Raw genomic sequence first — 24,610 nt, forward strand, 5'->3', positions numbered from 1 at the left:
CTAGTATGCACAAGAAATGCCATGAAAATAGCAACCAGGTTCTCCTGACTCCAAGTTCTGTCCTTTATGTAATTCATAATGAATATTGATTCCAAAATTATATTACAACCTTGACAAAAAGGCTACAAAAATCTGTACAACAATTACTTCACTATGATCAAGTTGGATTTATACTAAAGATGCAAGCATAGTTCAGCATTAGGAAAAGAAATAACATAACTAATATATTAAAAATAAAAACACCACCAAACTCATGTTTATATCAACGGATGAAGGTAGAACCTTTGACAAAGTATAGCTTTCATTTATGCTTAAAACCCTATGAAACATAGGCACGGGACCCTTTCTTAGCATCATAAATAGTATCTCTAAATCCAAAAGCTAACCTTATATGCAGTGGGGAAGCACTAGTAAATACAGAAGTAAAGGAAGTATGCTCCCTTTCCCTGCTATTATTTGCTAAAAAATAGCAATTAAACAAGAAAGAAATTAAAGTCATAAAGATAGGCAAAGTGGAGTCAAAATTGCTCCTATTTGCTAATGACATAGTTGTTTATTTAGAAAATTCTAGGGAATTAGCAGAGAAACTAACTGAAACAATTAGTAGCTTCAGAAGAATAACAGTATACAAAATAAATCCACAAAAAGCAACAGCATTTCTGTTTAGCAAAACAAAATCCAAAAGGTAATAATAGAAAGGGAAGCCCCATTCAAAATAACCATAAACACATAAAATATCTGAGAATCAGTCTAAAAAGTGCACTCAATACCCACATAGGTGGATAATACCCATATGGGTAAATAGAATTACAGAAAGACAAAATGCTCCTTAAAAATTTAGGAACAGGGGGCAGCTAGGTGGAACAGTGGAAAAAATGCTGGCCCCAGATTCAGGAGCACCTGAGTTCAAATCTGACCTCAGACATCTGACACTTACTAGCTGTGTGACCCTGAGCAAGTCACTTAACCCTCATTGCCCCACAAAAACAAAAAAAACAAAACAAAACAAAAATTAGGAACAACTTAAATAACTGGAGGAATATTCAGTATTTGTGGCTGAACCATGTCAATATAATAAAAATGACAATACCCCTTAAACTAATGTACACATGTTGTATCATGCCAAACTACTATGGGTACATTTTGCAGGGTGAGACAAAGTAATAAAGTTTATTTGGGGAGGGGTCTGAAACTGTTGTGACAGATGTGAAGAGAGACCATGTAGCTTGGGACACAATGGCAAATGGGTGAAGGAGACCGAGATCTTAGTTTGGTCCTCATGGACAAAAAAGCCCAAGACAATGCTGTGGGGGATGTTGCTGGGCCAAGGGAAAGCTCAGTTTTAATGACCTAAGACCAGTCAATTAGAAGTCAATGATAATTTCTCCTATTGAAATTTTCTAGGCTATGTCTCACGGCACAATCATGTTCAAGGTGGTCCCGGTTTCTGATCGCCCCATTAATAACCAGTCGATGGTAAGAGTTCAATGAATCCTTTCTCCAGGTTAGAGATGCCACAGTAAAAGTTGTCAAGCTGGGCAGCTAGGTGGTGCAGTGGATAAAGCACTGGCCCTGGATTCAGGAGGACTTGAGTTCAAATCTGGTCTCAGGCACTTGACACTTACTACCTGTGTGACCCTGAGCAAGACACTTAACCCTCACTGCCCTGAAAAAAAAAAGTTGTCAAACATGGTGTTCAATGCCCTCCAGTGTAGGCCTTTGTAGCCCTAACACCTAGTTTAGTGCCTGGTATATAGGAGGTACTTAATAAATGCCTTTTGAGTGGAATATGGCATGTTTCTTACTCAGAGATTCATCGTAGCAGAGGCAAAATGAAGAAACATAAACAATAAAAGGAAAGGGCAGCTAGATATCACAGTGGATAAAGCACCAGCCCTGGATTCAGGAGGACCTGAGTTCAAATCCAACTTCAGATACTTGACACTTACTAGCTGTGTGACCCTGGGCAAGTCACTTAACCCTCATTGCCATGCCAAAAAAAAAAAAAAGAATATTAACAACAAAAGTACTAACAATAAAAGGAAGAATTCATTAAGGAAAGGCATAATAGAGTGGGACTATTGTATTAAGGATGAGGTTACTAAACTTCAATTAGTTTGTATATCAAAAAATAGAATCGCCAATATTATGGCTGTCATTAGTAATGATTATTAATAGTCATCCTTATTTAGAATTGAAGTAGAGGTTGTGGAAATAAAAACCTGGTGTAAGAAGCCCTCTGTGAGTTTATAATGGCATTAGAGAGTTTAGATTCTGCCCAAACAAGAACCCCTGTACTACTTCAAAGGGTATGGTGATACTCCTCCTACAGCCACAATGATAGACTCAACCTAAAGGATAATACTCAGAGATAGTGAGGGTCTCTCAGGAGCTTTTAATAGGAATAAAATCTGATTGCTCATACTAATTTCAAGGCTTGACTTGAGTGGAATATTAATAAATTAGAGTTTGGTGCTCTTCTTAAGGCTCTACAAAAGAGAGGGGAGTATACTTTAGAGAAGGGTGTGAGGGGAGGGGGAGGTAGGAGTTTACTTTCATAGCTCTACCACTTCCTGCACATCCTCAGAGGAGAAAGTCAGAGATTTCCTCCTCCTTACATCTTACAAGTTTAATTTATAATCAGTGACCCTTTTGTGGGAATAGGAATAAAGGTGGGTAGAAAGGATGGAGAAAATGAGTATGAAGAGGTGAATAGAAGCCTAGAAGAACTGGTTTATACTTGTAGGTAAAGGTTCTCCTGCTGGTGTAATTGTATGCTTTTCACTAGGTTTATGTTCGAACGATGGCCAAGTACTGCCCCTGGGAGGATCCCATCATCCCTTGTGCAGATGCTGGCTTGCCATTTCAAAAGGGAGAGATCCTCCAGATTGTGGATCGGAATGACTCCCTCTGGTGGCAGGCCAGGAAGGTCTCTGACTTTGGTGCCTGTGCGGGTCTTATCCCTTCCAATCACCTTCTGAAAAGGTAAGGGAAACAATTACTTCTAGACTAACCACCAGCAAAACAGAAGGTTTTGTTTAGGTTTCTATTGTATTTAAGATGGGAAGGAGAGTGTATTTAGAGGGAAGGAGTATGAGAAGAAAAGGAGAGGAGAGGAAAGGAAGAGGGTGGAAGTCAGAGGGAGAGATAGAGAGTGGAAAAGGAAAGGAGAGAAGAGAAGAGGGGAGGGGAGGGGAGGAGAGGGGAGGAGAGGAGAGGAGAGGAAAGGAAGAGGGTGGAAGTCAGAGGGAGAGATAGAGAGTGGAAAAGGAAAGGAGAGAAGAGAAGAGGAAGAGAAGAGGGGAGGGGAGGGGAGGGGAGGGGAGGAGAGGACAGGGGAGGGGAGGGGAGGAGAGGAGAGGAGAGGAGAGGGGAGGGGAGGAGAAAGAGGAAGAGGATAGATCTCATGGGATGTTTCTACCATGGTTCTAATTTCTGGTCCTTGGCTTTGTAAGTTCAGAAACTCCATTTTGTCAGTTCACTCTATAATCAGATCCTGGGGGCTAATTTAAATGACCAGACTCACAAGAGACAGATGGATAAAACCACAGTGCTAATTTATAAATTTACATGGAGAAACTCAATGGCCAAACAGACTAGAATATTCATGTTAACTATTCAGTACAGTCTCCCCCCACTAGAAGAGTCTGCTTAGGAAGCCAAATTAAGGTCAGAAGCCTTACTTATGAGTACAGAATCAAATTAGAGTCTGTGAGGTGGTCTTAAGGGACATTGCTGTAAAGCTTTAATACTTGGGTTAACATATCTCTTCCTGTGAGATGGACTGTTGTACTGGGACTGGCCAGTTCAGGTACCCTGTCCCCTACACTCAAGATATATTGACCAATTCTTTGTCGTTCATCTTTTTCATTATCTATCATCAGTCACCAAAAGCTTCTGTCATTGCAATCTTCCCTTGTGATAGACTTATTTGTTGAATGAATAGGAAGCAGTATGGTACAGTTTGGAGCCAGAGAGCCTGGGTTTGCATTTTTACTTTTTACCAGTACTACCTGTATGACCTTGGGCAAGTCATTTAACCTAAAAGCCATTGTGTGGCAAAATGGAAAAGAGATCTTGGAGTTCTAGTCCTGGTGCTGCCACTTACTACCTATGAGGCCTTAGGGACATCACTTAACTTTAGTTTCCTAATCTGAAATAAAGAGGTTGGACCAGATCATATTTTGGCTGTAAATCTATGAAACGCCTCTTTGCCTCAGTTTCCCAATTTGTAAAAAAAGAGGAGATTGAGTGAGATAACCTCTAAGATCCTTTCCAGCTCTAGACCCTAGGATACAATGATAATAAGAATAGACATTTTGTATTCTCAAATGCTCACATCAATCTGTGATCTAATTGATTTACATGACCTCTTCGACGACGCAGAACACAACGTATCCTTGGGCCTCTTGTCCATGTCCTCCTGGAAGCCATCACAGGGATGTTCACAAAGGGCTGGAGCCCTTTCATTTCTCTGGACATTTCAAGGATAACAGTGGAGCACCGTGGTCATCCACCTGTTATCCCTTGGCCTTGACATGTCACAACTGGCCCATCTTCTCTTTCTGCCGTACATTTCCTTGATTACATCTTTTAATCCTGTTCTTCTGTTGTATGTGTATTATGTACATACTGTGTAGTTTTATATGTTGCCCTTTGGGTCACATAATGTAGGAGACTGCCTCCTTCATCTATGGATATTGATCAGTACTTAGAACAGCTCACCCCCTTGGTGCTGAGCTAGTTCCAGGGTTGTCAGGGTCCCTAAGTCTATCCCAAGGATACGTGTGTGTGTGTGTGTGTGTGTGTGAAATGGGGATAATAAGGCAGGGCCCATGCCTTAAACTCTTTCTGTTATAAGTATATGTGTGTGTATACATATATATGTATATGTATATAGACACATGAGTATGATGTATCTATATAGACATATATATCTTTATATCACAGCTCCAGTCTGAATGAGCCTGAATTGGAGAACGATTCCTGGAACCTTTAGGTATAGGTTTGGCAGCAGGGTCTCCTTTTGCCCTTCCCTCCCACTGTTCACATTTGATTGTCACCACAAGCCTATGAAAGAAGAGGGACAGATATAAATATCACCATTTTATAGATGAATAAACAGACTCAGATCCACTGAGTGGCTTGGCCATAGTCACACACTGATGCTAACCCTCATTCTAATCAGCAGTCAGGGACCAGCTAAGTAGTGACAAACACTGGACTTGGAATCAGGAGAAGACGAGTTCAAATCTCACTTCAGACACTTACTAGCTGTGTAATCCTGGGCAAGACACTTAACCTCCATCTGCCTCAGTTTCTTCATCTGTAAAACTGGAGATAATAAATAATAGCACCTATCTCCCAGGATTGTGAGGATCAGATGAAATCATGTTTATAAAGCATAGGGTCAGGTACGTGGTACCAAGTATACAATGTTAGGTACATAGGTACTATGTAAAAGCTTATTTCCTCCTCACCCTACAAAAGAAACCACACTGTTTAATTAGTTCACTTTCCTCCTTGCCACCCATCCCCCTTCCAAGCACACACATAGGTCACAATTCTTGACTATTCTCTGGTCCAAGGTAAATGGACAAACAACTGTTTTCATATTCTGTTGGTTTTTTTCTGCTTGTGTGTGTGTGTGTGTGAGGCAGTTGGGGTTAAGTGACTTGCCCAGGGTCACATAGCTAGTAAGTGTTAAGTGTCTGAGGCCGGATTTGAACTCAGGTCCTCTTGAATCCAGGGCCGGTGCTCTATCCACTGCGCCACCTAGCTGCCCCCAAACAACTGTTTTCAAAGTTGGATCTAAGTATCGCATCTATTTTCAAGTATGAGAAAATGTTAAATGAAATTAAATGGTTGTTAACAAAAGGATAAACGAATGACAAATGAAAGGACCAAATGAAAAGGCACAGCTGAAGGAACACAGCAGAATTTTAGCATGCTAAATTCTGTGCTGGTTTAAATCAACTATCTATTTTTTTCTCTCTTGAAATAACCAACATTTTAATGCCAAAAAGCATTTTGTATGGAAGATATTTTTTTTTAATTTTGTCTCAGACTCAATAGAAATGGCAGCACTTTTTGTAATCTTAGAGATTATTTGACATGGAGGTAATTATAGGTTTATTGGATTAGAGCATTAGGCAAGAGAAACAAAAGGTTGGGTCAAATCCTTATGTAACCCATGGTCGTTCCTGAGACTCTGGCTTCCTGAGGTGTGGGGGGGCATCTCAGTAATAACTCTGTGGCTCATTTTTGAGATGCTTTACATTACATTTGAAGGCAAAAAAGATGAGAAAAAAAATGCATTGTTTTATGACTTGAGGAGCCTTTTCTTGCAATATTGAAGGTGGCAACCAAACTAAATGTCAGATCTATTTAGCACAGAACACATTGAATTTAAACTGACCATGTGTCAGATGACAAAGTGCCATCATCATCATTGTCGTCATGCTGATGAAAAGAACTGGGGTTTTCAGGATCACGGTTTTACAACATTATAGATTTAGAACCACAGTGGACCATCAAGTCCAACTCCCTCATCTATAAAGATGAGGAAAGAGGCAGAGAGGTAAAATAATTGCTTAAGATCACACAGCTATTAAGGGTCTCTATCATGATTAGAACTCAGACCCTCCTATCTCCAAGTCCTGTGTCCTAGCTTCTTTGCCATGTGACTAGAAAAATATTTTATCCCATGGGTAGGAAAACATGCATGTTAATTTAAGATATACATTCCTCTCGTTTTATATTCAGTTTCAGCTTCAAGGCCGAGATATATAATGTACCTGGTACCCACATGCCTGTATTTTTCAATTGTCTGTTTGTGGTTTTTTCAGGCCCCTCTCTTTATTCTCTTTACTCCCAGTCATTTGGGACTGGGTTTTGACTTCTTCTGTAAAGGTTGGCATTTAATGTTGATGAGGTTTTTAAAGAAAAATAAGTTTCCTATGACAGCTGGTTTGCTGTTCCAGTTGCTGGGTTATTAATCCCCCACCTTTTCAGTTAATCCTTCTACAGTAACAGGAGCAGATGTTGCTTTGGCCATTAGCAGGTAGAACACTTGTCTGAGAACACAAGAAGCCCTGTAAGGTGGGGAGGGAGACAGTTGGTGTCCCCAAGAATTAATAGCAATGGACAAGTTATCTCCTTGATATCTTTATGACTGATGTGTCTTACTGGAAGTAGACTAACACATTTGTAGGTATTGCCTTCATCCCTTGGTTCAATGTGACCTTCATAGTCAAAACCAAAGCCTTCAGTCTCTATCTTTCCTTGATGTATATTGAGAATTTTATACTGGGTCCAAATGACATTTTATATCATTGGGGAAAGATTCTGTGAGATGACAGAGCCAATTAATATTCTTTTCTAGAGCCATATAGTATGATATCATCCTTTTCCATCAAGTAATAAATAAGATGTTTCAATTCAACTCCTCTTCATGATGTATCAAGTAAAATGGAATGCCTGAGAAGGCAAAGTCCAAGCATATTCGATTTATTAGCAAAGGCATGAAATTTGCAAAGAAACCAGGTTCAGAGCTTCTTAGCTGGCTAAGAACCCTGAAGAAAGACTCATAAGGATTTCTACAGTAAAAGCACATTTACTATTTTTAGATTTAGGGACTTTCCAGAGTTTGGGGAATTCCAATTGGTTGTGTCCACCTGCGGCCTGCAAGACAGTAATAGAGTGATGGATAATTTCCCTGAAATGAAGTGATTTACAGGAAAATGAAACTTTAATTCAGAAAACCTTAATTGAAGCAGCAATTTTTAAAATGTTGGTAATGATACAAAATCAAGTTGGTTTGGTTCTCTCAGGGCTGAATTTCTTTTATTTCTTTATTTCTATGCTTATTTATTTACTTACTTTTTTACTTAATTACTTATTTGTTTGTTTGTTCGTTCGTTCATTTGTTTGTTTATTTATTTATTTATTGGCTGAATTTCTTTTTGCAGGAAGCAGCGGGAATTCTGGTGGTCTCAACCCTTCCAGCCTCAGGCCTGCCTCAGATCAACCATATGTGAGTGTGGAATTCTCTTCTCTGATACTAACAGGAAGTAAAATCATTCATGTGCCTTTTGAGAAAAACAATCTTACCCTTTCTTAGGGCTGACCTTAGCCATAGGTGAAGTATACGGTTATCTATATATATGAGTTTATGAGCTATTGGAGTCTTTCCTTTCTCTCCCCTTTTCCCCAAATAACTATCCCATCCACCCCTCAGAAATTTATCTTTTTGGGTTCTTTTGGGTCAGGTGGTATAGTGGTTAAAGCACTGGATCTGGAGTCAAGAAGACCCGAGTTCAAATTAGGTCTCAAACACCTACTAGCTGTGAGACCCTAGCCAAGTCATTTAACCACTATCTACTTCTGTTTCCTGAACTGTAAAAATGAGGATAATAACATTACCTACTTCTTCCCAAGGTTTTTGTAAAGATAAATTTAGAAGTTTGTAAAGAATGTTGCAAACCTTAAAATACTACATAAACAGTAGCTATTATAATTTATTTTAAGAGTCTATTTAATGCAATTATGACATTGGATATCTTGTTTCTTTTAATTTACTTGTTTTTATTTTTTTAATTACCTGCTTCCATCATTTGTGACCAGTGAGTACTGTGGAAGAAGGTAAAATGTAGTACCTACCCCAAACCCAAAGTCTCCTTGAAATTTACTGATGTTCTCTTAATTCAATTCCACTCAAGTCAATGGATAGGATGTCAGCCCATTGAGGGCAGAGACTATTTCATTTTGGTCTAGCACAGTGCTTGACATAGTAGGCACTTCATAAGTGTTTATCGGTAGATCGTATAACAGTCCTTCTGGAAAGGCTTGGACCGATTACCTCAAGGAGAAGTCCAAAATTGCTAAAGACCTTGGGCATTGATTTTCTCTCTTCCTCTTTCATAGGTTCTCTTTTTTGTCCTGGTCTAGATGAAAACTCTGCCCTCTTGTCCTGCTCTTAACTGCCCACCTTCCTGAGCTAGGAAGAAATACAATTCCCATAATATTTAGAAACTTAGGCACCCTGGCAAGGAAGTTAGTCTTAGTCTTGCCCAAAGGACTGTTACAACTGATTGAATTGATCATGTATTTATTAAGTGCCCACTGTACCCTTAGAACCATGCTCCTGACTGCATGAGTCATTTATTTTAAGTCATTAGGGGGCAGCTAAGTGGCGCAGCAGATAAAGCACCAGCCCTGGATTTAGGAGGACCTGAGTTCAAATGCAGCCTCAGATACTTGACACTAGCTATGTGACCCTGGGCAAGTCACTTAACCCTCATTGCCCCACAAAAAAACAAAACAAAACAAAAAAGAATGTACAATATTTTAAGTCATTAAAAAGACATCAGGGGAGGGCAGCTAGGTGGCGCAGTGGATAGAGGACCGGCCCTGAAGTCAGGAGGACCTGAGTTCAAATCCAGCCTCAGATGCTTGATATTTGAGACCTTGGGCAAGTCACTTAACCCCAACTGCCACACACACACACACACACACACACACACACACACACACACACAAAAGACATCAGTGAAGTTAACAGGTCAGAGTGAACTAACACAAACCTAGGGGAAATAAAGGCAACAAAAGGAATTTTTTCAGCCCTTAACATCCTCTTCCCCACTTGGTCAACTCATCAACAAGTAATAAAACTCATAGGGCTTACAGAAATAAATACCGAGAAGCAGGAGTTCACTAATTATCCCACTACTCAAAATTATGAGTTAAAAAACATTCCTTCCCTCACATAACTTTTATTCTACTAGTTGCAGAGCATATTCTTTTAGAAAGGACATTGCCATCTTCTATTGTTGGACTGGAATGGGGACAAGGCATGATGAGGGCTGGATTCCCTACCATGTGGGATTTAATGTGTGAATGGTAGAATCAGTTACCTTGCTGATGCCCATCACAAAGTACATGCAGAAGAGTGGTAGTTTCTCATTAGAACTCTGAACTAAGAGCCCCAGAAATATGACTAGATAATATCCTGGATGGGACTTGGGCTCCTGATGCCTTAGGGTCATTGACAGTCCATGGGTAAGCATCATTTCACTATTCTGTGCCTTGGCCTCTTTATTTGTAAAATGGGGATGAAGGTGGTTATTTTTTACTTCTGAGGTTATTGTAAGAGCTTATAAAAATCATTAATATTGTGAAAATGTGAATCTGAAAAGGTCTTCTAAATTAGAGGTTCTTAACCCCCCAAATTTTAATAAATACATTTAAATATAATTGGTTTCATTTGTAAATTTACATATTTTAGTTTATGCATTTAAAAGCATTATTTTTGAGAAGAGGCCTATAGGCTTCAGGACACTGCCAAAGGGGTGCAGGGCGTAACAAAGGTCAAGACGCCCTTCTTTAAAGAAACATAAAGGGGAAAAAACAAAAAAAAATAAAGAAACATAAAGATTCAATTATTGTAATGATAACTTCAACCTTGGCACTTATTTTCACTATATCTTAATGGAACAAGGCTACATTTAGGGCTTGGAGCAAGTAATTAGTGTTTTATAGAACTTTGTTTTATTTAGTCCCTTCAAATAATTATCCCATAAATTTAATCTAGCACATATAAGTAAATTAAACCCTTTGACATTAAAGTGACATTAATGAGAGGTCAGGTACGGGAGAGTGGAAAGAGGCTTGCTTTGGGGTTAGGAAAATCAGTTACTACAGCTGAGAGGCTGTTTTAGTAGTTTAAAATTAGAGGGGGTTGTTAGTACTTTTAGTCCTTTAGCAGTACAGAAAACAACTGGGCTTAGAGGCTAAGAACAAGAATAATTGCTTTAAATCAGAAGCTGCCAGATGGCAGACACACCCACCGCTGAACTCCTCCCTAGCCAAAACTTGCCTTGTTCTCCCTTCACTTCTACCCCTGAAGTGGTCTCCCAGTATCTCTGCCTGGGTCTGTGCTGCCACCCACGCCAAGCTTAAGTAAGAATAATCTCATTTCTCTTGGTCCTGGGTGCATTTTGTGCCCTTGCTTTTGGCACCACGGTGGCTAGTTATGACACTGAAGAAGACCTAGATTCAAATCTTCTGACACATTCTACCTTTGGGACCAAGGGCATCACTTAACCTCCTATTGTGCCAGGTGATTCCCTAATATTATAAATTCCAGATGATACAGTAGGGTGATTTTTTTTTCCTCTCCAAGAAGTCTAAAGTATTGAAAAAAGAGTTGCTACCATCTGGTTTGAGTTTCAGGGAGGGCTAGCAGAGCAAAATAAATGGAACACGGGACTTGGAGTCAGGAAGAGCGGAGTTCAAATCCTGCCTCAGACACTTACTTGCTGTATGACTCTGGGCAAGTCACTTACCCTCAGTCTCAGCTTCCTCATCTGTAAAATGAGGGGGTTGGACCCCATGACCTCTAAGATCCCTTGGTGATAGGTTTTATTTTCAGTGCTTAAAATTTCTAAGTGACTTTCTTTTTTGTGATCACTTTATAGATGATGACATAAAGATTGATGGATAAGTTGTGTGGAAGAAGGTAAGGAGATCTACTCCTAGTTACGTAATTATTAGGAGAGACCTCATCCCCAGAGCATCAGAGAAGTGTCCACGCACATTTCTTGTAGGGCCTGAGGAAGGAAGGATCCTAGCATGCAGCCACACTCCAGTCCAGGCCCTGCTGGAATGTTCTGCTATGATGTAGGCCACCTTCCAGGGTTGTTGGACCAGTGTGCTCCTCCGTCTCTGTATCCATATCCCCAGTCCCTGCCTGGCCTTCAGGGATCCCAGTGTCTCCAGATCTTCCTGCCTTAGATGTAGACAACTCCTTTTTCCTCCTTATTTTCCCAGGGATAGAGACTGGGTTTCACTAGCATGTAAGGGAAATTTTGAAAACAAAACAAACAGCTTTGAAAGTACATAACTGATACCATATAGTATGTCCCTTAAGTCATAGTGAATTTTTTTGTGTGGGGCAATGGGGATTAAGTGACTTGCCCAGGTCACGCAGCTAAGCTAGTATTGTGTGATGTGTCTGAGGCTGGATTTGAACTCAGGTACTCCTAAATCCAGGGCTGGTGCTTTATCCACTGCGCCACCTAGCTGGCCCCCATAGTGAATTTTTAAAATTTAGTAACTATTAAAACTTAAAATTGCATTAAGACTGAGGTCATTCTGTACAGAGGTCAAGAAAACCTGAGTTCAAATCTGGCCTTAGATACTTGCTAGCTAGATGACCCTGCACAAGTCATTAACCTCTGTCTGTCTTAGTTTCCTCAACTATAAAAATGGGGGTAATAATAGTACCTATCTCACAGGGTGTTGTGAGGACCAAATAAAAGAAGATTTGTAAAGTGCTTAGCACAGTGCCTGGCACATAAGAGATGTCATAATACGTCTTTCTTCCACTCTTCCTCCTTTTCTTCTTTGCATTCTTTCTCCCTCCTTCCCTCCCTTCCCCTGTTTCCTTTTCTCCCTCCTTCCTTCTTTTTCTCTTTCCTTCTTTCTATCCCTTCTTCCTTCTATCTCTTTCCTTCCTTCCTTCCTCCCTCCTCCCTCCCCAGCAGCTAGGTCTGACCTTGTCACAAAAAGAAGAATTGGTCTGTCCCAATCTCTCTCCACATCTCTAACTATTTCCCTGGTTCCTTCCTGCTTAGAAGCTGAAAGAACTGAACCTGGATTAGGGGCAGTGAGAACTGGTCCCATTCTTGCATAAAGCCTTCTCTCAAGGAAATTATTGTATAGTTCTAACATTTGGATTTTTTTTAAGGCTCTGCTATGTGGCCTGTGATATATGTGCTAATGACTCTCACCTGCATTATACAGAATGTCTAAAACTACCTAGAAACACACACACACACACACACACACACACACATACATTACTGGGTAAAGGCATTCTGGCCCCATCAATAAATTTAGCCTTGATTTAATTATGAAATTATCATTGGGATGCCATTCACTACAATAAAACACTTACCATTACAAAACTCCCTTAGATATATGGATGTTCTAATGGTTCATTTATAAATGGAATATATTACAAATTGTATGATCCCACTAAAAAAACACCACTATGCTTATGTTGCTGAGAATACTTCCTGGTTTCTCCAAACCATTTATCAGAATTAACTTAGCACCAGTCAAAGGTGTTTTACCTGAACTCATTCACACCTCATCTATCTGACCCTGCCCAATCAAAGCTGGATATCCAAGCTTCTTTCTCCTAACTTCCACTCCTATCCCCCAGCCCCAGGACCCCTCCCTACCTTCCTCATTCCCTTCCACTGTTACTGCACCATCCCACTTTACATTGAACTTTATCTGACATCCCCCCATACATTAAACTTTATCAGCTAATGTACAAGGAAAATAAGCTTCTATTTATTACAAAGCATCACAAAGTCTCTGTCCCTCTAGTCTAGTCAAACCCAACTAGACTCTCCCTACAGCATTCCTAATAGTTAGTCATCCAGCCTTCACCTGAAGACCTCCAGGAAAAGGGAGCCCACTACCACTTGAAACACTCCATACCATTTGGCATAATGTGAATTACTAGGCAGTTCCTTACATCATGCCTAAATCTACCTCTGCCACCTGTTGTTCCTACTTTTGTCCTCAGAGGCCAATCTTGGTTCCGTATGCCAGCCCTTCAAATGGTTATTGTGGGGGGGGGGCAGCTAGGTGGCGCAGTGGATAGAGCACTGGCCCTGGAGTCAGGAGTACCTGAGTTCAAATCCGGCCTCAGACACTTAACACTTACTAGCTGTGTGACCCTGGGCAAGTCACTTAACCCCAATTGCCTCGCTAAAAAAAAAAAAAAAAGAAAAAAAAAAAGGTTATTTTGTCTTCTGGGCTAAATGGTCCCTCCTCCAGACTAAATTTCTCTAATTCTCTGCCCTCCCTCCTCTGTACACTCTCCATGAATATTGTTCCTCAAACATAACGCTCAGAACTCAACACGGTACTCCACATGTAACCTCGGCACACAACTTCTCTCGACACAGCCCAAGATTGCCTTGGCCTTTTTGACTGATACACTGCACCGCTAACTTGTATGAAATGTATAGTCCTGATCCTTTTTAGATGAACTGCTATCTAGCTAAGCCTTTCTTGATCCCTACTCCCTTCCTATCTGCCTTGCCTCAACTACTAAGTGCTATGATTCTTACACAAGATATGTCGTAAAGAAGACATACAAAGGCGCTCAGATAAGGGACAAAAATATGAAATGTACTGGAATAGAATAGCGCAACAGAGTAAGTCAGCATGGTGTCAAGAAAGAATAATTAGTTGATATGTTTGTGGTAATATAATCTGAGCATGAGAAATCTTGCAATAATATATCCATGTATTTTCCCCCATATCAAAAATCAAAGATGAAGAAACATTTCAATCTGGTAAGTAAAAAAGTAAACAATTTGCCTCTAATTTTATTCATGTACATCCCAAATTTTGTCATCATTTAAATACATATCTAGGAAGGTGATGCAATAAATGTTTACTTGTTTACTTAATTATATAGTAGTGAATGGTGAGTTTACAGAAGTAACCCTTACCTAAATGAATGTCATGCTATTTCTAAATTTCCCATGTTCATTTACTGATTGACTTACCCACTCAGGATGTTTAAACCCTTCTGCTTAAGGTTCAGTTTTTCATGTTTTTCACCTGTGTGAAGTTTCTCTTACTGATGCAGTATTTTACATTAAAACACATCTTGAGACTAAATTGAAGGGAAAGGTCAAATGTTACAATGAAGGTTAGGTCATTCATTTGGCGTTTGATGTCATTGCTTTAGATTTTAATTTTTAATTCTCTTTCTGCTTTTATCTGAATGTCCAGAGGAGCTCTCATAGGAAGTAATATAACATTTTTATTTCCTGTACATGCAAAAGAGAAGCAGGCTTAAAATATGACAGTACCAAAGGGCGAATATTTGACTGGGTAACTTATTTTAGATTCCTAAAAAGAAATTAGATTATTAAATGTCAAATTGTGAAGAATATCTCTTTTTTTGGTTTGGTTTTGGTTTGTTGTTGTTGGTTTTTTTTGTGGGGCAATGATGGTTAAGTGACTTGCCCAGGGTCCACACAGCTAGTTACATGTCAAGTGTCTGAGGTCCGGATTTGAACTCAGATCTTCTGAATCCAGGGCTGTGCTTTATCCACTTGCGCCACCTCACTGCCCCAAAAAAATGTCTTTTAAAAAGGATAAAAACCAAATGAATAATGAAATACTGTAGGTTTCATATAGAGATTCATTCCCTAAATACATATGTATAATTCCTAGTAGCTATTTCCTCTTTTTTTCTTTTCTTACTTACTTGTTTCATTTAGACACATATATTTGATCACTAGATAATGAATTGAAATATTTATGCTTTTTTTACATTTGAAAATTTTAAAATAAAGATTAATTTTAAAAGGTGGTGTTTGCTAATACATCATTATAGTAATATGATGTCTATAACATTTTATAGTACCTACAAGTAAATCTATGGATGTGATCCTGCATGAAGCGTAACTAGGATTGTTTTTTCTATTTATTGGGTAGGGCAGGGTGAGGGGATTGAGGGGGGAGTGTAGACAGACATTGTGAGGTGGTCACAGGGTATTAGTCTGACCAGAGAGTGGAAGGTGGAACTGGAAAGGGGCTGGCACCTGTTCCCTAAGAGAGTCTAGTTCCCCTGCAGCAGTTAAGGGAAAGTTAGCTCCCCAGAGAGGGCACTACAGAGACCTTCAAAGTGCAGGGATGGTGGTTCTGTGCTGAATAGAAGAAGAGTACTTTCCCCTCTCTCCTAGTATTGGGATCCTGAGGCAAAGCACTGATCTTCCCACCCTAGTTATGACTCTATGCATGCGTGAAGAGAAAATTATTTTGAAAACTCTATCTTTCTAACATTTTGAGTATTGATGTTTCTCTGAGGAGCCAAACTGAAGTGTTTACAATACAAAGTGTGAATGCAGCTGAGAGCTGCACGGTTCTGAGTCTGGAATTCTGAGCAATTTTCTTTATCTCCATACCTGAAATAAAGGTCTGTATCTTACACAATTAGGGATCACAGAACAGTCCTATTTGATTCTTATTTCTCAGCAATGAGTTACTTTTAAAGTCAAACAAACGTAAGTAATGCACTGCTACACTTTGCTCACATCCACCAAAGTCTAAAAGCCCGGATTTGGTGCCATTTAAAAGTTTAATTTCTGTTTTCCGTTATGATGCTATTAGGTTAAGCATGAAAAAATGATCTTTACTGCTCTTTTTTATAAGGCATTTTGATTCTCAACTATGTTAAGGATAATGAATTGTGATGCCTTAGTTCGTGAAGAGATCCAACAGCTAAGTTCGTGCCAGACACGTCAGAAATGTATGTGCAGGGGCAGCTAGGTGGCACAGTGGATAAAGCACTGGCCCTGGATTCAGGAGGACCTGAGTTCAAATCCAGCCTCAGACACTTGACACTTACTAGCTGTGTGACTCTGGGCACGTCACTTAACCCTCATTGCCCTGCAAAAAAAAAAAAATGTATGTGCCTTGGTGGAGTGAGGAAATCCAAAGTATTTTGGGCATTACCAAGGGGGCTTCCGTGTGCAGGCTCATTATTACATCAGTTGTGCTGCCACCACCTGCTGAAATGAAGTAATTTGTAAATGTGGGGATAAATTCAGTGAAGAAAGTAACCACAATCTTTTCTCCTCCACTCCATGTTCTGTTCCTTCATCATGGCACAGATGAAGAGGAATTTGCTGGATACAACCATCAGTTCTTTATAGGTAGGTGACAAGTGAGCCTCTGTTGCTTGGTTTACTTGGGCTCATAGCTAATCTGACATACCCTGCTCAATGATACTTCTCTTCACAGACAGTTGTTAGCACTTTCTCGCTCTGTCTCTCTCTCTCTGGTCTCTGTCCCTCTGTGTCTCTCTCCAAATTCCCTGAAGCCTTCCTCTTTTTTAGCAAACTTCTGATCTTTTCATTGTTTCGAATTTTCACATTCCCAGGAGAATGTTTGTACTTTATAACCAGAACCTATACTTAGCAAAATTGTTGATTACTTCCAATTTATTGCTGTCTTGAGCTTGTTTGTACACAGTTGTTTGTACACAGTTGTTTGCCTTAGACTGTAAGCTCTTGAGGGCAGGCACAACTTTACCTTTCTTTGTATTCCCCATTTTTAGCATAGTGCCTAGCACATAGGAGACACTTAATAATATGTTTGTTGACTGACCGACTGCCAGCATTGTGCTAGCAGTAGAGAATAAAGAAAAGAAAAAAACCCAGAACAATCTCTGCCCCCAAGAAAGTCTTGTGCTTAAGGGGCAATTTTATCTTGTGAAATGACCAGGAGGTTAGGAAAATCCAAGGATTCTGCTCCTACGATAACTTTACCACTAACTCCAGTGTCTCTTTCTCAGATTACCTATCTGTTAAAATAGAATAATAATGCATTTTCCTCCCTAATTCAGAGGAATATGAGATTTGGAAAAAAAACATTTGGAAGAATAGATAGCAGACGTACTCCCAAAGGCTAATATAGTTGGCATTTTTGTTATTTTGTCTTTATTACACTTCCATATTCTCTAACTTTAGACGTAAATGCCTATTAATTCATTAATTAAGCCAGTTTTCTCTGACTACCTAACCAGAGGCATTAGGGTGAGGGAGGGGTGTTGATGAGGGAGAAGACATGAAGTAATATGCCACTAGATTGGCTCTTGTTATGCATGGATTTCTGCTAGAGTTGTAATGAGGACAAAATGACTGTGGCATTGCCCTAGAGTACCAAATTTAGAGGGTGCTGAAAGCACTTGCTTCTCATCAGCAGCATAGAAACAAGAGAGTTTAACACCTCATTAGTGAAAAGAATCAGTTAAAATAGGAAGCTACAGACGGTCCTCTTCCTTCTCACTCTCCTGCCTACCCCCCCCCATTTTCTGACTGTACTCCAAGTCAAGTCAACAAGCATTTAATAAGTACTACTACGTGCCAGGCACTGGGCTATGCACTACAGATACCAAAAAAAAAAACAGCAAAAGCAGGCTCTCCCTCAAGAAGGCTTACAATCTAATGTGGTAGACAACATGAAAACAACTGAGTACAAATAAAATACATACAAGATTAACTGAAGATTATCTTAAAAGGGGAGTATTCCTATAGAAGGTAGGATTTTCGTTGAAACCTGAAGGAAGCCAGAGATGGAGATAAGGAGGGAGAAAGTTCCATGTCATGGGGGACAGACAATGGAAATGCATAGAGTCAGGAAACAGAATGTCGTGTCCCAGAAGAGTAAGGAAACCTGTTACATCCTACATGGGAAGATAATACTTCTAACTCATAGAGATTTTTCTCAGTATAAGGGCAGCTGAAAGGAATATACTTAGACAGAGGGCACAGGTTGAATTGAATATGAAGGATTGATATCTGTAAAGCATTTATTTTTTGTTTATCCTTGTTTTTTTGTGGAGCAGTCAGGGTGGGGTGGCTTATGTCTGGGGCTGGATGTGGGCTCAGGGCCTCCTGGGTCCAGGGCTGGTGCTTTGTCCACTGTGTCAACCGGCTGACCCATGATGACACCTTCAAAATAAAGTTAAGGGGTAAGAGGAATGCACTGGAAGAAAGTGAAAGGGAGAAGTGGACTGGGGGAAAGTAGCTCACATAAAAGAAACAAACAAAAAAAAAACGCTTATGGAGTGGAGGGGAAGAAGGGGAAGGAGATGGGGAGTGAGTGAACCTTACTCTCATCAAAATTGGCTCAGAGGGAATAATATACACACTCAAGTGGGTATAGTAATATATTGTGCCCTGAGGGAAAGTGGGAGGGGAAGGAGATGGAAGTGGGAGAGGTCGAAGGAAGGAAGGGGCAAATTGGGGAAGGGGGCAGTAAAAAGCAAAACACTTTCGAGTAGGGATAGGGTGAAGGAAGATAGAAAATGGAGTAAATATCAAGGGGAGAGAATAAGATAGAGGGTAATACAGTTAGCAATAGTAACTGTGAAAGAAATGATGAGCAGGATATCAGAAGGACATATGAAAAATGCAAACCATCAACAGAGAAAGAACTAATGGTATCTGAAAATAGATTGAAGTATATATTTTTTGTTAGCTCCCCTTTCTAAAAGTATTTTGTCTATTTTCTTTTACAACCTGACTAATGAGAAGATGTTTTGCATAACTGCATATGTATGATTTATATTGAATTGCTGTATTTCATAGGGAGGATTGAGGAGAGAGGAAAGAAGAAAATTTAGAACACATAGTTTTAAAAAATCAATGTGAAAAGTAATGATCAACAGGAGGAGTTCAGAGAAACCTGGAAGGACTTAGATGAACTGATGCTGACTAAGCAGAGCAGAACCAGGAGAACATTGTACGATGTAATAGTCATCATTTGTGTGATGAACAATGGGATAGACTTGGGCTCTTTTAGCAATGCAACAGTCCAAAATAATTTCAAAGAACTTCAGATATGAAAATGTTCTCAACATCCAGAAAAAAGAACTGTGGTTTATGAATGCAGATTGAACCATACTGTTTCTACTTTGGGGCTGGGGTTTTTCCCTTCTTTTTTGAGGTTTCTCCCTTGTGATCTGATTCTTCCTTCACAATATGACTATGCAGAAATATGTTTAATTGATTGCACATATATACCTATATTAGATTGCTTTCTGTCTTGGGGAGGAGGGAGGGAAGGGAGGGTAGGAGAAAATTTGGAACTAAAAAATCCTATATGAAAACAAATGTTGAAAACTATCTTTATATGTAACTGGAAATAATAAAATGCTAAATAAAAATGTTAAAAAAAAGAGAGAGAGAGAGAAACAAGATTTGCAACTCATTGGATGTGGGGGGGAGGGGGTAGGTGAGAGAATGAGGGGGCCTGTGTGATAGGAGGATGGTGTTACCTGGATATAATAGGGGAAGTTAGGAAGAGGGACAGTTTAGGGGCGAAAAGATGAGGAATTGATTTTTGACATAAAAAAGTTTAAGACATCATGGGACATCCAGTTTGAGATATCCAATAGACAGTGGAGGGTGAATGACTAAAGGTCAGGGAAGAGAGAGCCTTAAGGATGATGGAACAGATCTGAAAGTCATCAGCATGGAGATGATTGAATCCATAGAGCTGATGAGATCACCAAGTAATGTGAAATGGGGGATAGAGGGAGGAAGAGAAGAGAGCTTGGGTAAAACCCTGAGTGACACCCATGTTAGAAGCCATAACTTGCATCATGATCCAGCAAAAAAACTGAGAAGGTGCAATCCAGCAGGTAGGAAAGAGCAGTGTTGCAAAAGCCTAGAGAGAAGAGTATCAAGGGGAAGAGAGTGATCAACAGTGTCTAAGCCTACAGAGAGGTCAAGCTCCAAGTAGCTCAGCCTCTCTTCTTAGGGGCAGCCTTCCTAACAGCATCCTCATTTGCCTCTCTGCTCATAGGGGCCACCAGTGTTCTGGCTTAAAAGGATGATTTAAGGGTGCTTCTTGCTCCCAAACCATGTTTGTGCTGTCTCAGATTTTTTAAAACTTCTGCTAGTTATGGAGCTGATTTTTTACCCTCCCTAGCTGGTTTCCGAAGAAGCATGCGCCTCTGTCGTAGGAAATCTCACACCAGCCAGCTGTCTGCCTACATTCACTGCACCAGCAGCTGCTACAATGCCCTGGGAGCCCCGTATGAGGAGGTGGTAAAGTACCAGCGACATCCTTCTGATAAGCATCGCCTGGTTGTACTTGTAGGTAGGTCCCGGTATTGATTGCCATTTTAATGGGAACTGTCACTCCGTACACAAATCAAAAGCCTGTGTTTTAAGTGATAAATACCACATGATGGAAATGCAGTGGAGACATTTATAAAGATTCATCAGCAGGTATGTTTATAAAAGGGAAAATAAAGGCAAAGGGCTACCCTGTTTTACAGGGCAACTAAATCTTTAATCAGACAGTATTCCAGCTGTGCGATCCTGGGCACATCACTTAGTCTCTGCTTCCTCAGTTTCCTCAACTGTAAAATAAGATAATAGCACCTACGTTACAGAGTTTCTGTGAAGGTAAAATGTATAAAGCACTTAGCACAGTGCCTGGCAAGTAGCAGACACTGTTTAAATGCTTATTCCCTTTCCTCCCCACTCCCAATTTTATTCCAGGTAGTTTATTCCTAAAGTACAACAGAGTTCTGTTATAATGTGGCTTGTTCTTATCTGAGTCTATAATGACAAGCCATATTAAAACAGGAATCTGGTGAACTTATATGTTCCCATTTAGGAGCTATTCTTTAGGAAGTATTTAAGTATTCAATTCAATTCAATAAGCATTTATTGAGTACCAGTCATGTACCAGGAACTGGGCTAGGTACTGGAGATACAAGGACAAGAGTGAAACAGTACCTGACCTCAAGGGGCTCATATTCCACTGGGGAAAAATAGCATATACAAAGATAAGGACATTAGCATGTATACAAAATAAATATAAACTGGGGAGGGAGGGCCGATGGAAAGCGCTGACAACAGGGCAGATCAGGAAAAGTCTGTAGCAGGAGGTGATAGCTAAGCAGGCCTCTGAAGGAAGCTAAAGAGTCTGAAAGACAGAGGTGAGGAGGTGCCACCAAGTTCCCAGGATGTCTAGTCAATGGGCAAAATTTCCAGAGTTAGAGGGCCCCTGCTTCTCCCTCCATCATCTCTAAAAGCTTAAGGAATGCAGATTATTCCCACAGGTCAATAGGAAAATTCTGAATTTCCTGTTAGTGCTGTCCAAGTTTGTGTGAAGTTGTGTAGTTCATCTTTTATCTTTTCTCTCTCTTTTTCCCCCCAATATAAGGATAGCGGTGATGGTGACATCATCACTATATAAGTATAGTTATTCATATTTAATTATTTCTGTATGTGGCCTTTTGTCCTCCCCCATGCAGGTCCTTCTGGTGTTGGAGTAAATGAACTGAGAAGGCGACTGATTGAAATTAATCCAAATCATTTTCAAAGCGCTGTGCCACGTAAGTTCCATTTTCCTTTTGTACTTCCTGTTTTAATAAAGCTTCCTTTATTCCTGCCTCTGAAAATGGATCAATTTCCTTAGCCATGTGAAATCCCCTTTGCTGTGAAAACATAAGATATGAGGGGAGCTCACAGGCATTATTATGAGATCTCATGGGCATTACTAACTAGATTTTGTTTTGATTTGTTGGAGTAGAGCCAGGCTGGAAGATGACAGTTACTTTTCTAGGTCATTTGTAAAATCATTCTGTGTTTGACCCATTTCTTCAAGGTTTTATGGATTTGTTTCCAGCAAGCTATTTTGTAGTCTGCTTTTTATCTCAAACTTCAGTAAGAATTTCTTAGCTACTTCATTTGATAAGGCAATTTAACCTTGTGAAAACTTTTAAATAATGGTTGCAAGATGGATCATTTATACTAGGAATATCTTAAGTTATACCCAAATTCACGGATTTTAACCTATTCACTTGATCCTCACAGCAATCTTGGGAAGTAGGTACTATTATTATCTTCATTTTACACTTGAGGAAACTGAGACAGAGGTTACTAACTTACCCAGATCTCACAAAGCTGAGGAGCCCCTCCTCAGAAAAGTGTTCTTGAATGCATAAAAGACAGGATTACAAAAGAGAACAATTATGCTGAAATGCAGTTAGCAAATTTTTTTTTAATTAGTTCACTTCCTGCTCTAAACATAAGGAAGAAAATGAAACGATCCGAAGAGCAAAGTTTGCCTTTCAGAACTCTTAAAAGAACTCAACCTCTCTTCATCACAAGGACCTGCATCAAACTACCAGTCGGTCTAATCGGTTCTGAGTCCAACCCTGAATTGGTCAAATGCAAACCCACAGATTTATCCTAAAAGAACACATACAGGAGAGAATATTTGCAGTGTAATTTGCAAGTTTCCTTAATTAGCAATGTGTGGTGGGTTTCTACCTCCTATACCAGTTGTTACATCAATTGAGATGATCTGTGACCAAAGTAACCATACCCACCTGTCAGACTGATTAGGGAAGGCCCTAGTCTCTATATCCCTAGACCTGAGAAAGCCTTGGAACCTGTAAGACTGTTTCAGTGTTATAATTTGAGTCCATTAAGACCCTGTAGGGATATATTTTATAAGCAATCACCTTGAAGGGTAACTCATAGATAGGGAGGGCTGATAAATGTTTAACAACTCTCTCTCCAGGCAGAAAAAATAGAGACACAATGCACTTTATTTATTTATTTTTGCGGGGCAATGGGGGTTAAGTGACTTGCCCAAGGTCACACAGCTAGTAAGTGTCAAGTGTTTGAGGCTGGATTTGAACTCAGGTCTTCCTGAATCCAGGGCCTGTGCTTTATCCACTGCATCACCTAGCTGCCCCCCACGATGCATTTTAAAGTTTCATCTGCATTCTTAACATTCTCCATCATTTTCTCAAGTGTAGACAATCAATAAAGCAATCAAGTTCTGACAGCATTTGCTGATTTGGGAGGACTGACTATGGAGTCAAAGGACCCTATGGAATCAAAATCCTGCCCTTACCATTTCTCACTCGTTTGACCTTGGAAACCTTATTTACTATGGCCATCAATTTCCTCATCTGTAAAATGAAGAGGTTGGATTAGGTGACCAGCTCTAAATCTATGATACTATGACCTAGTATTGTGCACTGTGCCACAAAGATACTCACTAAATTCTTGTGGTAATAACAGCATGCTTTAAGGTTTGCAAAGTACTTTATATCCATGATCTCATTTCATCCACACAGCCACCCAGGGAGGTAGGTGCTATTATCCTCATTTTAAAAATGAGGAGATTGCCTGAGGGAGATGAAGTGACTTGCCCAGGGTCATAACAGCTTGAATCGTCAAGATTCAAACCCAGGCCTTCCTGACTTCAATTGCAACATTCTATCTCCTGGGCCAACTACCAACTTAGATATAAACATGTCTAGTTCCTTAGCTCTATTTGGTGTTAGGGAAAATTGGAGACTTGTCTTAGTGTTCATTACTAAGTTTATATGTGTCTAAGAACCTGACTAGACTGTAAATGCCTTGACAAGAGCAAGGATGCCTTATTCATCTTTCAGTTATCTCATAGCACCTTAACATAATACATTTCTATTGTTGTTTGTCCTTCGTTCTTGAAGAGGACCATGACGTCAGGAAGGTGATGAATGAATAAACAAATGAACTCTAAAGGCCTGTCATTGTCCTTCTTGATAGATACCACTCGATCTAAAAAAAGCTATGAAGAGGATGGTCGAGAGTATCACTATGTATCCAAGGAAACGTTTGAAAGTCTGGTATATGGTCACAGGTAACTAGAATGTGTAGTCATTGATTCATAATCAAATGCTTTTCTCTCTTCATTTCAAAGTTCAACATGAACGAGTGCTTGTTGAATTGAATTGAATGAATTTCTTCTTTTTGAAACTATTTTTTTTTTGTAAACAGTAACCATTAGTCAGAACAAATTTTGAAATAAAAATACACAGGACTATAATTGTCACAATATTTTAAAATTTGTTTTAAAGGAATATACATGAATTCAAACAAAATAAGAATAATGCCTTGTTTGTTTGAGTGCCCTTCTGCTTTCTTTTAGTTGTGTATTTTATTGAATTTTTACTGTTATCATACACATACCTATATTCCTGTTC

The 24,610-nt window shown here is 39.7% G+C and overlaps 1 protein-coding gene across 1 annotated transcript in view; it reads left to right on the forward strand.

Moving 5' to 3' along the window:
* MPP4 (MAGUK p55 scaffold protein 4) overlaps positions 1 to 24,610 on the forward strand; it is a 64,943-nt gene that overhangs the window by 35,316 nt on the left and 5,017 nt on the right. Inside the window, 12 exon segments of the mRNA XM_043993363.1 lie at positions 1,405 to 1,476; positions 2,789 to 2,985; positions 7,971 to 8,035; positions 8,626 to 8,643; positions 11,478 to 11,500; positions 11,503 to 11,518; positions 14,358 to 14,382; positions 15,581 to 15,591; positions 16,713 to 16,754; positions 20,539 to 20,709; positions 21,878 to 21,958; positions 24,174 to 24,267. Of these exon segments, the coding sequence (XP_043849298.1) occupies positions 1,405 to 1,476; positions 2,789 to 2,985; positions 7,971 to 8,035; positions 8,626 to 8,643; positions 11,478 to 11,500; positions 11,503 to 11,518; positions 14,358 to 14,382; positions 15,581 to 15,591; positions 16,713 to 16,754; positions 20,539 to 20,709; positions 21,878 to 21,958; positions 24,174 to 24,267 (815 nt within the window).

The sequence above is a fragment of the Dromiciops gliroides genome, chromosome 3, assembly GCF_019393635.1.
Source record: "Dromiciops gliroides isolate mDroGli1 chromosome 3, mDroGli1.pri, whole genome shotgun sequence".
Lineage (NCBI taxonomy): Eukaryota > Metazoa > Chordata > Mammalia > Microbiotheria > Microbiotheriidae > Dromiciops > Dromiciops gliroides.